This window comes from Miscanthus floridulus, chromosome 1 (genome assembly GCF_019320115.1).
Source record: "Miscanthus floridulus cultivar M001 chromosome 1, ASM1932011v1, whole genome shotgun sequence".
Classification (NCBI taxonomy): Eukaryota; Viridiplantae; Streptophyta; class Magnoliopsida; order Poales; family Poaceae; genus Miscanthus; species Miscanthus floridulus.
In genome coordinates this window covers 87995062-88010596 of record NC_089580.1, presented here as the reverse complement: position 1 = coordinate 88010596, position 15535 = coordinate 87995062, and the positions used below count along the sequence as shown (strand labels likewise).

Here is a 15535-nt window from a genome sequence, read left to right as displayed (position 1 = left end):
CAATAGGTCATGTTACTTGGGTTCTAGAAGCATCAAAAGTGGAAGCCCATGTTTGATCATGAGAACTAGGGCTGGGCATTCAGGTTACTTGAAAAATTCTGATCGAGTAATTAAAAGTTCGGATATTAGAAATTACTACCCGATTTTGGCCTATTACTAGAATTTTCGGTTGAGCTCAGATTCGGATTTTGCCCGATATACCCAAAATTGACAAAAAAACAACCATTTTGAAAGAATTCTAGTAGCATTTTAAGGCAGGAAACAACGGTCCCTCAGATCACATCATGTCTTCATATCAACTAGCCCATCACGCGCGCCATCGCGCGCGCCGGCAAGGTAGGAAAGGAGATAAAGGGGATTTTTTGGCACCTGATTCACTGCATAGATCGAATGGGGAGCGGAGAAATGCAGCCATGCAGCCGACGGATCCGGCCAAGGATGAATCACAGGCAGCGCAAAAAAAATGTAAATGACAGATCGTATAGAATAATAGAATTTGATGTAATTTTCTACTTAAGCAGAATTAAATAATATCAGGGTCAGAGTAGGACATTCATGGTAGCTGTTCAATATTAAAGCCAATCGATAATGGTTTTATGTACCTTGGTAAAACTCCTTAAGACATTCTTCATTTCCAATTGCAGCATACTTCAGTGGGAATCGTTCTGGATGGCCCATTGCAGCTCTAATAGAACCCCACGCTGACTCCTCACTTCCCATTGCAAACTCAAGGCCGTCCAAAGCATCCTATATCAGGAAAAACAAACTCATGAAATAGAGCATGTAATAATTAAAATCATCAGGAAATGCACAGTACATGTGGTCGTCATTCAGATTCTTGAAAAAAAAATAGTCTTTATATGATTTTCCTTTGAAAAGATCATTGAGGCTACCGAAACTGAGCTTGCTGATCAAAAGACTCCAGATTCCAGAGATAAAAATGAGCTACATTGGTTGAAAACCTATACAAAATCCAGGAAAAAAGTAGAAGACAATGATCGATGATATTCCAACACAGGAGGAGAAAATCTGTATGTTACATCATGCAAACAACAAACGATTATATATACCTTAACGAAAGGTTCAATCATATCAAGTCCATTATTGTGGCTGATACGTAAATTCAAGAGAAGAATCCGAACTTAATGGGTATGATGATGATGATTAAACATATAACAAAAAGGGTTTTTCCTGTCAAATCATAAACACTGTCAAATCACAAACACCACCTACCAGCAGTGAAGACCCAAACTCGGAGAGCCCACAGGTCTTCAGCAAGCTGTTGTGAACAGTTCAGAACAAAGATATGATCAGCTAGGCTGAAACCAAAAGAAGCAAAATCAGATGACATCAATCAAATTTTACCAGTACAAACTCATAAAAGGCAAGGCCATCATCGGTCCAGTAATTCCAAACGTCGCCATAGTTCCCAGGCCTTTCTTCCCATGGACCAATAGTTTCCTTCCATCTGAAAGCATTTGTTAACCAGTTGCCTTCAACAAAGCAACCACCTACAAGAGTTGTATGCAATCTAGTAAATTATCACAAATATGTCTGCACACTTATCAATATATCATATACGTACAAACATCAATTACCTGATTTTAATTAAGAAAACACATCTCATTACGAGGAAATCTCATGAATCGCGGTTTTAAATCCAAAAGCATGGTTATAAGTTCTGTGCGGAAACCATGTCCCTGCATGAATAAAGAAGAATCGTTGTTAAATACGCAGATAAACTTATGCACAAGCATATAAGCATGGCTGTATGGTAGGACGCTATCAAATTCACCTATGTATGCATTAAATTCATCAAACAAACCAAAGCAGTAAAGTTAGCTATAAACGACAGTTAGCTGGCTGCTGTAGTTCTAAATGTGGCTACAAACTTTGTAAACGTGTTTTGGTTCAGATACTAGGATTGCATTGCCAAACAAAGTTGTTTTACTGCCTGTATGCTTTAAATTGTATACCTTTTTTTCTCAGCTTGATTTCTATTTCTCATACCATAGAGAACAAAAGTTATATTGTACCTTGTATGTGTCTGCAGGCATGAGTGATACTTGATCAAACGATACAGTGCCTTTCTTCCTAGCTGTTATTCGAAGGCCTGAAGTTCTATTCGTGCCTTTAGCAACCAATTTTCGCTCCAGTTCTGTCCAATTTGATGTGCCAGAAACTCTACAACAGGGCAATACTATCAGTTACTGTGAATACCAGAAATATTTTCTGCTGCCTAAGTACCAAGAGAAAATATACTAACGCTATCGTACCTGAAGCCAGGGTCCGTAACCCATCAGAGCTTGTCAATTGAACTGTCAGCTCTGATGGTTGTGTTGACCTGACACACATGACAAGATGGTAGGCCTTTCCACCTTATATGTTCTGTAAGTTGAAATGGTAACATTACAGAGAAGGGAATTTTGGAAAAGGTAGGTGTCGGTGTTTCGGACCGGGGGTCCTCAACCGACCAGTGAATTTGTTCTACGTGCTCCCGATTCCGGATGGTGATGCAAAGAGACACAAGGTTTATACTGGTTCAGGCAATCGAGGCCCTACGTCCAGTTTGAGAGGTCGATCTTGTATTCCTTGCACCGAAGTGCTCGTAGTAGGGGTTACAAGCTAAAGGAGAGAGGGAGCTGGTCCTAGGTCTCGGCAGGGTGTCGTGCGGGCCGCTTGAGACGTTGCTCTCAGGCGGCAGGGATGTGCGTGTGTGTGCGTTACCAGGTCCCCCCTCCGTTTTCCGTCCCCGGAGGGTGCGTGCCCCTTGGAGTCGGCCCCCAGAAATGGCCCTGGCTGCCCCCTTTTATAGCTGTAAGGGGGGAGCCAGGAATACATGAGAGAGCTACACGTGGAGCCTTAGAAGGAAGATCTAGTACTATATCCCTGTAACAGCAGTGTCGGGAATGGCAATTGGTACTTGATCACTGGTGTGTCACGCAGGCCATGCCCGAGGCTGTTGAAGTCGTAGGAGTCCTTGTTGACGTCTAGTCAGCATGGCCTTCACTGTAGGTGACATGCCATGCCCTGTGGATTTGTTGATTTGGTGGGGCGTCGAGGCCTGGCAGGTGTTTGTGGCTGTCTGCGTAGAGGCCTGGGAGGTGACCTGAGTATGATGCGGGGGCCTCGGTGGTCAGCGTCGTACCCAGTTTAGGTGGAAAAGTGCAGGGCATGTGGCCGCAGGGCATGGTAACCCCTGCACCATCAGTAAGGGATGGTAAAAAGGAGATTGGACCGATGTCCCATCGTTCCTGTTGCCATACCCTGCTGGTCGTGGCTGATATAGTGGGTGCATTCATGCGCATTAAATGGATGGGACAACCTGCCAGAGGGCCTCGGCGAGAGGGCCTCGGCGAGAATCAGCCTCGGCGAGATGGCCTCGGCGAGAAGGCCTCGGCGGGGCGAATCGGAGACTCGGCCTCGGCGAGAGGGCCTCGGTGGGGCGAATCGGCCTCGGCGAGAGGGCCTCGACGAGAGGGCCTCGGCGGGGCGAATCGGAGAATCGGCCTCGGCGAGAAGGCCTCGGCGGGGAGAATCGGCCTCGGCGAGAATCGGCCTCGGCGAGAAGGCCTCGGCGGGGCGAATCGGAGACTCGGCCTCGGCGAGAATCGGCCTCGGCGAGAGGGCCTCGGCGAGAGGGCCTCGGCGGGGGCGAATCGGACTCGGGGAGAATCGGCCTCGGTGAGAATCGGCCTCAGCGAGAAGGCCTCGGCGAGAGGGCCTTGGCGGGGCGAATCGGACTCGGGGAGAATCGGCCTCGGTGAGAAGGCCTCGGCGGGGCGAATCGGCCTCGGGGAGAATCGGCCTCGGCGAGAATCGGCCTCGGCGAGAATCGGCCTCGGCGAGAAGGCCTCGGCGGGGCGAATCGGAGACTCGGCCTCGGCGAGAATCAGCCTCGGCGAGAGGGCCTCGGCGAGAGGGCCTCGGCGGGGCGAATCGGCCTCGGCGAGAGGGCCTCGGCGGGGCGAATCGGCCTCGGAGACTCGGCCTCAGCGAGAATCGGCCTCGGCGAGAGGGCCTCGGCGAGGGGGCCTCGGAGACTCGGCCTCGGCGAGAATCGGCCTCAGCGAGAAGGCCTCGGCGAGAGGGCCTCGGCGGGAATCAGCCTCGGCGAGATGGCCTCGGCGAGAAGGCCTCGGCAGGGCGAATCGGAGACTCGGCCTCGGCGAGAGGGCCTCGGCGAGAGGGCCTCGGCGGGGCGAATCGGCCTCGGCGAGAGGGCCTCGGCGAGGGGGCCTCGGCGAGAGGGCCTCGGTGAGAATCGGCCTCGGCGAGAAGGCCTCGGCGGGGCAAATCGGAGAATCGGCCGAGGCCCCGTGGTTGTCCTTCGGCTTTGATATTTGTAAGGTCTAAGCAATCTTTTTGGTTCTTGCTTAGGGTACCCCCTACCTGGCGCGCCAACTGTCGGTGTTTCGGACCGGGGGGTCCTCAACCGACCAGTGAATTTGTTCTGCGTGCTCCCGATTCCGGATGGTGATGCAAAGAGACACAAGGTTTATACTGGTTCAGGCAATCGAGGCCCTACGTCCAGTCTGAGAGGTCGATCTTGTATTCCTTACACCGAAGTGCTCGTAGTAGGGGGTTACAAGCTAAAGGAGAGAGGGAGCTGGTCCCAGGTCTCGGCAGGGTGTCATGCGGGCCGCTTGAGACGTTGCTCTCAGGCGGCAGGGATGTGCGTGTGTGTGCGTTACCAGGTCCCCCCTCCGTTTTCCATCCCCGGAGGGTGCGTGCCCCTTGGAGTCGGCCCCCAGAAATGGCCCTGGCTGCCCCCTTTTATAGCTGTAAGGGGGGAGCCAGGAATACATGAGAGAGCTACACATGGAGCCTTAGAAGGAAGATCTAGTACTATATCCCTGTAGCAGCAGTGTCGGGAATGGCAATTGGTACTTGATCACTAGTGTGTCACGCAGGCCATGCCCGAGGCTGTTGAAGTCGTAGGAGTCCTTGTTGACGTCTAGTCAGCATGGCCTTCACTGTAGGTGACATGCCATGCCCTGTGGATTTGTTGACTTGGTGGGGCGTCGAGGCCTGGCAGGTGTTTGTGGCTGTCTGCGTAGACGCCTGGGAGGTGACCTGAGTATGATGCGGGGGCCTCGGTGGTCAGCGTCGTACCTGGTTTAGGTGGAAAAGTGCAGGGCATGTGGCCGCAGGGCATGGTAACCCCTGCACCATTAGTAAGGGATGGTAAAAAGGAGACTGGACCGATGTCCCATCGTTCCTGTTGCCATACCCTGCTGGTCGTGGCTGATGTAGTGGGTGCATTCATGCGCATTAAATGGATGGGACAACCTGCCAGAGGGCCTCGGCGAGAGGGCCTCGGCGAGAATCAGCCTCGACGAGATGGCCTCGGCGAGAAGGCCTCGGCAGGGCGAATCGGCGAGAGGGCCTCGGCGAGAGGGCCTCGGCGGGGCGAATCGGCCTCGGCGAGAGGGCCTCGGCGAGGGGGCCTCGGTGAGAGGGCCTCGGCGAGAATCGGCCTCGGCGAGAAGGCCTCGATGAGAGGGCCTCGGCGGGGCGAATCGGAGAATCGGCCTCGACGAGAAGGCCTCGGCGGGGCGAGTCGGCCTCGGGGAGAATCGGCCTCGGCGAGAATCGGCCTCGGCGAGAAGGCCTCGGCGGGGCGAATCGGAGACTCGGCCTCGGCGAGAATCGGCCTCGGCGGGAGGGCCTCGGCGAGAGGGCCTTGGCGGGGGCGAATCGGACTCAGGGAGAATCGGCCTCGGCGAGAATCGGCCTCGGCGAGAAGGCCTCGGCGAGAGGGCCTTGGCGGGGCGAATCGGACTCGGGGAGAATCGGCCTCGGCGAGAAGGCCTCGGCGGGGCAAATCGGCCTCGGGGAGAATCGGCCTCGGCGAGAATCGGCCTCGGCGAGAAGGCCTCGGCGGGGCGAATCGGAGACTCGGCCTCGGCGAGAATCAGCCTCGGCGAGAGGGCCTCGGCGGGGCGAATCGGCCTCGGCGAGAGGGCCTCGACGGGGCGAATCGGCCTCGGAGACTCGGCCTCGGCGAGAATCGGCCTCAGCGAGAGGGCCTCGGCGAGGGGGCCTCAGAGACTCGGCCTCGGTGAGAATCGGCCTCGGCGAGAAGGCCTCGGCGAGAGGGCCTCGGCGGGAATCAGCCTCGGCGAGATGGCCTCGGCGAGAAGGCCTCGGCGGGGCGAATCGGAGACTCGGCCTCGACGAGAGGGCCTCGGCGAGAGGGCCTCGGCGGGGCAAATCGGCCTCGGCGAGAGGGCCTCGGCGAGAATCGGCCTCGGCGAGAAGGCCTCGGCGAGAGGGCCTCGGCGGGGCGAATCGGAGAATCGACCGAGGCCCTGTGGTTGTCCTTCGGCTTTGATATTTGTAAGGTCTAAGCAATCTTTTTGGTTCTTGCTTAGGGTACCCCTTTTTATGGTATCCGACAGTAGCCCCCGAGCCTCGGGGGGAGTGCGAGCACTCTCCCTAAGGGTTTGTCGAGACTTGGCTTGCAGCTGCTCCCGTCGGGATTGTGTTTTGTTTTTTTTTAGGTTCCGATGGGTGCGCGCGAGCGCACCCGCCAGGTGTAGCCCCCGAGGCCCTGGAGGAGTGGAGTTACTCCTCCAAGGGCTTTTTTCGTTTTCGTGTTCGAGTGAGGAGTTTTTGTCGTATTTGCCGAGCCCACAAGTGCGAGTTCGGGTCGTGGGGTTTCGGCAAGGTTGTAGGGAGAGCCCCTGAGCCTCTGCACGAAGCGAGAGGGCGATCAGGAGTTCCCCTGGCTTTTTGTGTGACCCTCGGACCTCCCTGCCGGTCTCGGACACGATTTACGTCGTGGCAGAGGACGATGAGAAGGCCGAGGAGGAGGTGATGAAGCTTGGTGGAGGCGGCTGAGGCCCCTGGCACGTCACTGGCCCGGCTGTTCGAAGAGGAGGTGGCTCCTCCTACGCTGTCCGTCGACGCTGGCGACCCCGTATTCTGACCTGGGTCAAAGGGGTCATGTAATAGATTAGGACGTACATCATTGTACCATAGCGTTTATGGCCGTCGAGGCCTTTTCAGTACTTGTGTATATATGCATCTTAATCGTTTTCTATTATGTTTCCCAGCCCTTGCTCTCTGCTCCGTTTCTGAACATATCACTTGCAAAAAACTTCCTCGGAGCCCAAGCTGCCCCTCTGGCAAAAGGTGGTGAGGGAGTTGCCGTAGCCCAGAGGCGTAGGCAGTCTCGCGGCTCAGCCGGCCTTTTGGCCTCGAGGCATACTTTCGGTCCTTAGGTTTTTTACAGTTGATTTGTCAGAGTACGCGAGAGAGTTCAGCGTAGGAAATTTTTCAAAAAGACGACTAAAAAACGGTGTCCCCCTGTCTCGTTTTTAGACAAGTCCTTTACAAAAACTTCCTTGGAGCCTAAGCTGCCCCTCGGGTGAAAGGTGGTGAGGGAGTTGCCGTAGCCTAGAGGCGTAGGCTGTCTCGCGGCTCAGCCGGCCTTTTGGCCTCGAGGCAAACTTTTGGTCCTTAGGTTTTTGCAAGCGATTTGTCAGAGTTCATGACAAAGTTTGGGATTAGGGGGGGTTCCCCCTAGCCCCCGAGGGAGGCTCGGTTCTGCAGAGGCAGAGTCGAGTCTCCCCCCTTGCGTTATCGTAACGCCGAACCCGTACCGATGGGCTCGGGGGGTTCCTCAAAAATTTAGAACAATTAAAGAACGCTTCTTTATTGTATTTCGAGGAAAATTGTATGACGCTTGGGAATTTAAGGGTAGAAGCGACGTATCTGTTTTATGTTCCAAGTGTTGGTGAGGATTTCGCCCTTCTCGTAGGCTAGCTTGTAGGTCCCGTGCTTTAGTACTCGGGCGGGCCACCAACTTCCAAGTCATCGATGAGGTCACTGGCCTTCCTGGACTTGTCCTTGATGTCGTCCACGCCGGCCTCGATGGTTTGTCCGATGTGCTCGCCCAAGACCTGGGTGGTGCACCGCTGGTACGTGGCCCCTGCATTTCTGAGACTGAATGGCATAGTCACATAGTAGTACATGTCGAATGGGGTGATGAAAGAAATCGGCTCCTCAGGAGGTGGCGGGGCAGAGCTTGATGGTAGGACGTCGCCCCGCGCCACCGGCATCTTTCCCCTGCTCAGGCTTAAGCTAGATAGGTCCCCAACTAGGGACTCTGTACCAACAGCCGGGCATGGGATGCCGACGGGGCGTCGCCGCATGCCGTCGGCGTTTCACCCATGTCCAGGCTCAGGCGAGTCAGGCCCCCAACCAGGGACCTTGTGCCAATAGCTGGACATGGGGTGCCGGTAGAACGCGGTGCACCACCATGAGCTCGCGCGGTGTCAAGGTGGTCCTGCCCGCGTTGCGCCTGGCGAGCGTGACGAGAGCGGTGGCTTGGGAGCCACCCGTGCCTGGGCTGCTGGTGCGTGATGTCGACGTCGGTCGGCGGGGCTCGGGGCGTGAGGAGTACCATGTCGTACTTGCATCCTAGAGACATGAACTCTAGGCTCCGAACCAGATCATCGTGCCAAGATGTGTGGTCGTATGGGGTCTGCCATCCAGAACCTGCTGGGATGACGAAACCGACACGCAGCAGCCCCTACCTGGCGCGCCAACTGTCGGTGTTTCGGACCGGGGGGTCCTCAACCAACCAGTGAATTTGTTCTGCGTGCTCCCGATTCCGGATGGTGATGCAAAGAGATACAAGGTTTATACTGGTTCAGGCAATCGAGGCCCTACGTCCAGTCTGAGAGGTCGATCTTGTATTCCTTGCACCGAAGTGCTCGTAGTAGGGGGTTACAAGCTAAAGGAGAGAGGGAGCTGGTCCCAGGTCTCGGCAGGGTGTCGTGCGGGCCGCTTGAGACGTTGCTCTCAGGCGGCAAGGATGTGCGTGTGTGTGCGTTACCAGGTCCCCCCTCCGTTTTCCGTCCCCGGAGGGTGCGTGTCCCTTGGAGTCGGCCCCCAGAAATGGCCCTGGCTGCCCCCTTTTATAGCTGTAAGGGGGGAGCCAGGAATACATGAGAGAGCTACACGTGGAGCCTTAGAAGGAAGATCTAGTACTATATCCCTGTAGCAGCAGTGTCAGGAATGGCAATTAGTACTTGATCACTGGTGTGTCACGCAGGCCATGCCCGAGGCTGTTGAAGTCGTAGGAGTCCTTGTTGACGTCTAGTCAGCATGGCCTTCACTGTAGGTGACATGCCATGCCCTGTGGATTTGTTGACTTGGTGGGGCGTCGAGGCCTGGCAGGTGTTTGTGACTGTCTGCGTAGAGGCCTGGGAGGTGACCTGAGTATGATGCGGGGGCCTCGATGGTCAGCGTCGTACCCGGTTTAGGTGGAAAAGTGCAGGGCATGTGGCCGCAGGGCATGGTAACCCCTACACCATCAGTAAGGGATGGTAAAAAGGAGATTGGACCGATGTCCCATCGTTCCTGTTGCCATACCCTGCTGGTCGTGGCTGATGTAGTGGGTGCATTCATGCGCATTAAATGGATGGGACAACCTGCCAGAGGGCCTCGGCGAGAGGGCCTCGGCGAGAATCAGCCTCGGCGAGATGGCCTCGGCGAGAGGGCCTCGGCGGGGCGAATCGGAGAATCGGCCTCGGCGAGAAGGCCTCGGCGGGGCGAATCGGCCTCGGGGAGAATCGGCCTCGGCGAGAATCGGCCTCGGCGAGAAGGCCTCGGCGGGGCGAATCGGAGACTCGGCCTCGGCGAGAATCGGCCTCGGCGAGAGGGCCTCGGCGGGGGCGAATCGGACTCGGGGAGAATCGGCCTCGGCGAGAAGGCCTCGGCGAGAGGGCCTCGGCGGGAATCAGCCTCGGCGAGATGGCCTCGGCGAGAAGGCCTCGGCGGGGCGAATCGGAGACTCGGCCTCGGCGAGAGGGCCTCGGCGAAAGGGCCTCGGCGGGGCGAATCGGCCTCGGCGAGAGGGCCTCGGCGAGAATCGGCCTCGGCGAGAAGGCCTCGGCGAGAGGGCCTCGGCGGGGCGAATCGGAGAATCGGCCGAGGCCCCGTGGTTGTCCTTCGGCTTTGATATTTGTAAGGTCTAAGCAATCTTTTTGGTTCTTGCTTAGGGTACCCCTTTTTATGGTATCCGACAGTAGGAAAAGAGAACATGTACTGAATATATACCTAACATCATAACTTGAAAGGTATGACCACCAAAAGGACCAGAAGAAAATGCATGGAGCTCAAACTGTCTTGATGCGGAGCCCAGGAGGAGAGGCGAACCTGCGTGACGAAGGCGCGTCGGGGTGGCAGGCACGGCGGCGGCCACGTGCGGGGGGCAGCGGGGGCTAGCTCGCGGACGTGTGCCACCGTCCAGCCCGCGCAGCGGCCATCGTGGAGGTCTGTTCGCACCGCCTACGTGACCACGCGGCCATTGGGACGACTGGCGACGGAGGGGCCAAACCCTAGGTCGGCGCTCGCACTGCTGCGACCCGCTGGCTCGCGTCGCGAGGAGGAAGGGGTGCGGTGGCGGTGGTGGTGGACGAGGAGGAGGAGGAGGGTGGCCGCCGCCGAGCGGATGGCCGGCCACCGCCGAGGTCCGCCCGCGCCGTCGGCTCGTGAGCGGAGAGGAGGGCGTCGGGGTCGTGGAGAGCCGGCGAGGGTTTCCTAGCGAGCGGGCCGAAATTGTAACAAGGGGCGGACGCAACACGGAACGTGGATCGCAGAATCGGACGGCGAGGTGAATTTCGGGCGACGTGGCCACCCTGGCTGGCGGCCAAACTCTCCCGGTTTGATAATAAGAGATTAATAACAACTTAATTATCAAGTTAGCATAAATCTACATCAATACATACCAAATAATGAATTTATATTGCATTGAACCACTTCATGTCTTCATAGTAGGAACATAAGATATTTTGGATAATTTGGGTAGTTCGGATACCAGGGAACAGTACCTACACTACCCAAATTAAATTCGGGTTTTTACATTGCCAAAATTATGATCGGATATTTTAGGTTCAGGTACTTCTGAGTCTAGGTTCGGGGATCGGGTATCAGGTATTTTGCCGAGAGGAGCGCCATAGTTCGTTGCACCGGCGAAGTTACCACCGAGCCAACCATATTACAATAATGTCATACTGCTCCATGAAACATCAACCAAAACTCTCCGATCATCTCGATACCATTTACCTTCTTTTAATGAGGTCATCGACTGCATATCTAAGTTGGAAAACAACGGCTTGTGTTTCTACGATTGCATGACTAAAACAGCAGATTCTCTTGCATTTATCCAGCATCTACATAGATAAGGTATACGAAAATATCAGGAATTTCAACAAAAATTTGAAGTATAATAGGCATAATCCTGACTACTCTAATCCTACAGTCTTACCTAGTCTGCTGCTACAATATACACCAACATTACACAGTAAGATGCCAGTTATTACGCGATGGAAACGATAGAATAGATATGATCAGAGAACAATATATCCCCACCAAATAATTTTCCCAGCCTGCCACCAAGAAAAAGAAAATGCCATTACACTAGGGAAATTCCTTCTCACTTTCTGGTTTGCACTCAAAATATGAAAAACCTTCTCCCATGAATGATGATCTTCCAACGCTGCCAGAATGTAATTGGAGTTCAGTTCTCAAAGAGAACAAATAACTATTTGGGACTTTGGGAGCTACAGTGGCACGCCAATGACCTTTTTTCCCCATGATTCTGCAATGAAATCTTACTACCTTCGAAATGGAGGGTTGTATCACTGATCTGAATTCTGAACCTGTTGCTTCTTTTAACATTTGATCATGTTCCCACTAACAAAATCTGCATTCAAACTTGGAGCACCTGGCAATGGATAATGTGACTCTTTAAGTTCCGTCCTGCAATGCTGGACCATAAGTTTGCCACAAACGACCTATGCTGGCCCTTCCGAGCAACAGTTTCCCACATGCGTGCACTACCTGTCTCAACACTCATTGTTGGGTCCGAGACATCAACAAGAGTTATGCTCATGTTGTTCCTGATAACACAGAGTTTCCCATTTAGTGACACCAAAGCTGCAGCTTCAAAGGCATGTGAGCTGCCCAAATGGTGCTTGCTGTCCATGAATCTTGTCCATGTTCCTGTGTTCTCATCATAGACTCTAAGCTTGCAGCCATCGCGGCAGTCAGCTGAATAGAGCCGGCCATTGAAGGAAATACTTGGGTTCCGCCAACCTGTAACCATCTCATCATCAATCGCTGACCATGTATTGGATGATGGTAAGTAGACCTCACTAGTTACTTGGCGATGGGAATCTAGCCCCTTTAAGAACCACTTGCCATCATATACAACTCCAATGAAAGGCACCATCCCATTGTTCATTTCAGTAATGCAGGCCCATCTGTTCCTATTTGGATCATAAACTTCTGCAGACTGCAGTGTCCTCTGTATTCCTTCACACTCCCCACCAGCAACATAGAGACAATTGTTTATTACACAAGAACCAAAGAAGTGACGTTTCCTCATCATATCCGGAGCACGGTGCCATTTGTTTGTACGAGCATTGTAGAATACAACACGCCTCATAGAACCCCTCAAAGGATCTTTCCCACCAAACAAGTACAGATAGCAACCACTCAGAACAGCACACCCAAAGCCCAATGCTTCTGAATACTCGTGTGGAACTGGTGGGAGTGACTTCCATAGCTGGTGTAGTGGATCAAAGGCATGCCAGGATATCTTCCCTTCACGGTCCCTTTTAAAGACATACACCCATTCTTCCGCCACTCCAATTTTCTTACGCAAGGAGTAAAAGTAATTCCCACACAAAAGGCGGTTCCATCTTCTGCAAACCATCCTGAGATTGGGGTGTTCTACTCGAGGAACTCGTATAAGGCAGGCAATAGCAAGATCATCAGGAAGGCCTGGTAAAAGTGGTGCTTGCGTCTTGGACCTTTCCTTTCTTGAGCCCCTTGACTTGCGCTTGTTTTGTTTGACTTCAGGTTGCATGCACATCTTCGCGCCAGGAACAAACTTCCTAGCATCAACAACAGTTTTAAGGCCTGTATCTAATCTGCAGTAGCAGGAGACAGACTCCACCTGGCAGCCAATGATAAAAAGAATGTTTAGAAGTTGTATTCGCAGAAAAGAATGATATCATAAATAATGGTAAATAAATAAATAAATAAAACACCAAAATATTATTAGGAGCTTCAACTCTAGCCACAAAACAATGACATGAACATTAAAACCTAAATACTACAAATGAAGCATCAGGGATGCATAGCAGCATGGATAACTTCGTTTCTTTACATCTAGAATTTCCTTTTGTTCAAAATCTTTCAAATAAATGTTACCATCAATAATCAGCTCCCCAAGATGATTGCAATTGTAGGATATTTCGAATAAAAAAGGGCGTACCCAGTGCAGAGAGTTCCCGCTCTGTGCGGGGTCTGGGGAAGGGTGTTAGTGGCAAGCCTTACCCTCGCTTGTGCAATGCGAGGAGACCGCGACTCGAACCCGGGACCTTCCGGTCACAGGCGGTAAGACTCTACCGCTTGCATCAGGCACGCCCTTCAATTGTAGGATATTTCGAATGCAGCAAAAAAATTCTAAACTAGTAAACTGTGTTTCCTATAAATTACAGTTTCATATTTAATGTATCAATTTAGATTTGGGCATTAATGCATCAGTAAATCAAATGACATTTGGCACGTAAAATCATGAACAAGAGAACTATCATGTTTTCAAATTGAGTTGACACTAGTTCAACATTATGACTATATGAGGGTTAAAGGCATTACTTTGCCAAAAAAAATATGTAAGGATTTCATGAATCTGATCTCCCAAATCAAGAATATTAAATTCATAGAACTATCTTCAGTAAGGAAATATCATCAATACATGTAAGTTCATCAACATAGGACCTGAACCAATGTCCCCAACAGGGGATAGCTCAGTTCTGGAAATCTGCACAACTGAAAGATTATGCAGTTGGTTTGAAAAACATGGACCAATGTCCCAGGTAGACTGTGAGTGTGTAAGCAGTTTAAAGACAGCCGTCAACTGAACTACTGTTGAACTTATTCATGAAATGGTACAGGAATTCAGGAAAGGTTTTTTATCTCTGGTTTTATCAGTTAGACCAAAATCGTTATAAAACTTGTGTAGCCTTCAAATTAACAAAACATAAGCAGATAATCTGCGGAATGTTCAGAAATTAATGAACATATCACAACACTTGAGCTGGATATATGCAAAATGAAATCCCAGATCGTCAATTAGGAGCAGACAATGCACCACTACAGCATAACACAAGTTCATGCAATTTACAGTGACTGTACTTAAAGATGGAACAATCACAACTAGAGAAAACAAAACTTAAGCATGCGCAATATGCAAACCCCATATGGTAGTACTTTCGTACTTAACAGTAATCAGCACCATCGACAAATTAGAACTGAGGTTGCACTTGCTACAAGCAGTCCGGCAACACTATCATCGACGGATTCCGCGGTATAAATCAAACAAAGGCTATAGTAGATAAGACAAGACAGTTTCCCCGGCCCATTCCTACTAGTGATTCCATCACGGCCCTGAAGCGCAAAACCACCACAAAAAAAAACTCAGCGAACAATAGCCCCAGACCCAAGTAGGCAAGCACCCAGATCCAGACCGTCAACCGCGACGGCATCGGCCAAAACCCTCGATCCGTACAACGAAAGCCTCATCCCCGACCCCAAAAGATCGAAGCTTCCAGCTCAAAGGCGGCACCTTCTCCCCTAACACCCGGTCTAACAAACCCCGCCTAAAAGACGCGTCTTTGGTCGACGAACAAGAGGAAAGGAAAGGGAGGCGGAGAGGAGCGGAGCGGAGCTCACCAGCGGGGCGCGGACGCGGACCCCTGCTCCGTGGGGCGGTGGCGGCCTGGACGCAGCGTCCATCGCCGGATCGGGCGGGGGTCACTCGCCTCAGCAAAGGAGGGGCCAGCCGGTCGCCGGGAGAGGAAGGGGTGGAAGAGCAGGGAAGGGAGGGGAGGAGGGGCTGCTGGTTTTTTTGGACAAAAACCTCGGTCTCGGTGGGATCAGGGAAAAGAGGGTGGAAATGAGGGGGGGGGGTGGGGGCGGGGTTTGATCAAGAAATTGCGTATTGCGAGCAGTTGACAGCTCTGTGGACGCGCGTAGTCAGTCAGGTCTCAGTCTCACGACACCAGTCACCAGACACAGATCGCGGTCCATGTCCACGGTCCACCTTTTCTTCGTCGCAAACTTTTGTAGAGAGCTGGCTTTGACTTTTTTTGCGAAGCCGTGTTCCACACTTCGGCTGCCTTTTCATGTTTATTTATTTATGCCGTACCAGTACTCCCTCCGTAAAAAAAAATCCAATTCTGGAAAGTCAGACAAATTTAAATTTAATCAAATTTATTAATAACCTACTAATGTTTATAATACCGAATAAGCATCATTTATTAGGTTAATTATAAAATATAATTTTATAATAAAACTATTTAGAATTTTTTTTATAAACTTAGTCAACTTTTTTACTTATCATAAATCTTCTTTTGTGACGTTGAGAGTACTACTGTATTATATAGGAATAGAAAAAAAAGATAATTGGTTTGATGTGTCTGTCCTGATTGAAACATGTATCCTTTAA

At 52.1% G+C, this 15535-nt stretch overlaps 1 protein-coding gene and 1 long non-coding RNA gene across 5 annotated transcripts; both read right to left on the bottom strand.

The window, feature by feature from the left end:
- Nucleotides 1-1371: 1371 nt before the first annotated feature.
- Nucleotides 1372-10210, bottom strand: LOC136537401 (uncharacterized). The gene is made up of 5 exons (XR_010779110.1): nt 10174-10210; nt 2277-2388; nt 2037-2184; nt 1599-1700; nt 1372-1511 (listed from the first exon to the last, which is right to left on the bottom strand). It is a non-coding gene; the product is annotated as an uncharacterized lncRNA (long non-coding RNA).
- Nucleotides 10211-10846: 636 nt separating this feature from the next.
- Nucleotides 10847-14952, bottom strand: LOC136537382 (F-box/kelch-repeat protein At1g55270-like). 4 transcript variants are annotated; one of them, XR_010779107.1, is made up of 4 exons: nt 14761-14952; nt 11638-12979; nt 11285-11405; nt 10847-11189 (listed from the first exon to the last, which is right to left on the bottom strand). XR_010779107.1 is itself a non-coding variant. In XM_066529374.1 (2 exons), exons 1-2 carry the CDS (start codon nt 14821-14823, stop codon nt 11729-11731), a joined length of 1314 nt encoding a protein of 437 aa, XP_066385471.1. In that variant the 5' UTR covers nt 14824-14952; the 3' UTR covers nt 11196-11728. The 4 variants fall into 4 exon arrangements, 1 of the variants encoding a protein (XP_066385471.1); XR_010779106.1 differs by having other exon boundaries at nt 10849-11189; nt 11285-12979; XR_010779109.1 differs by lacking the exon at nt 11285-11405 and having other exon boundaries at nt 10850-11189.
- Nucleotides 14953-15535: the final 583 nt, after the last annotated feature.

Bases quoted from the DNA above. Each gene is read 5' to 3' on its own strand.
- LOC136537382 (XM_066529374.1), bottom strand. From the start codon at position 14,823: ATGGACGCTGCGTCCAGGCCGCCACCGCCCCACGGAGCAGGGGTCCGC. The intron at 12,980-14,760 runs GTGAGCTCCGCT...ATTGGCTGCCAG, and splicing joins TCCGCGTCCGCGCCCCGCTG to GTGGAGTCTGTCTCCTGCTA.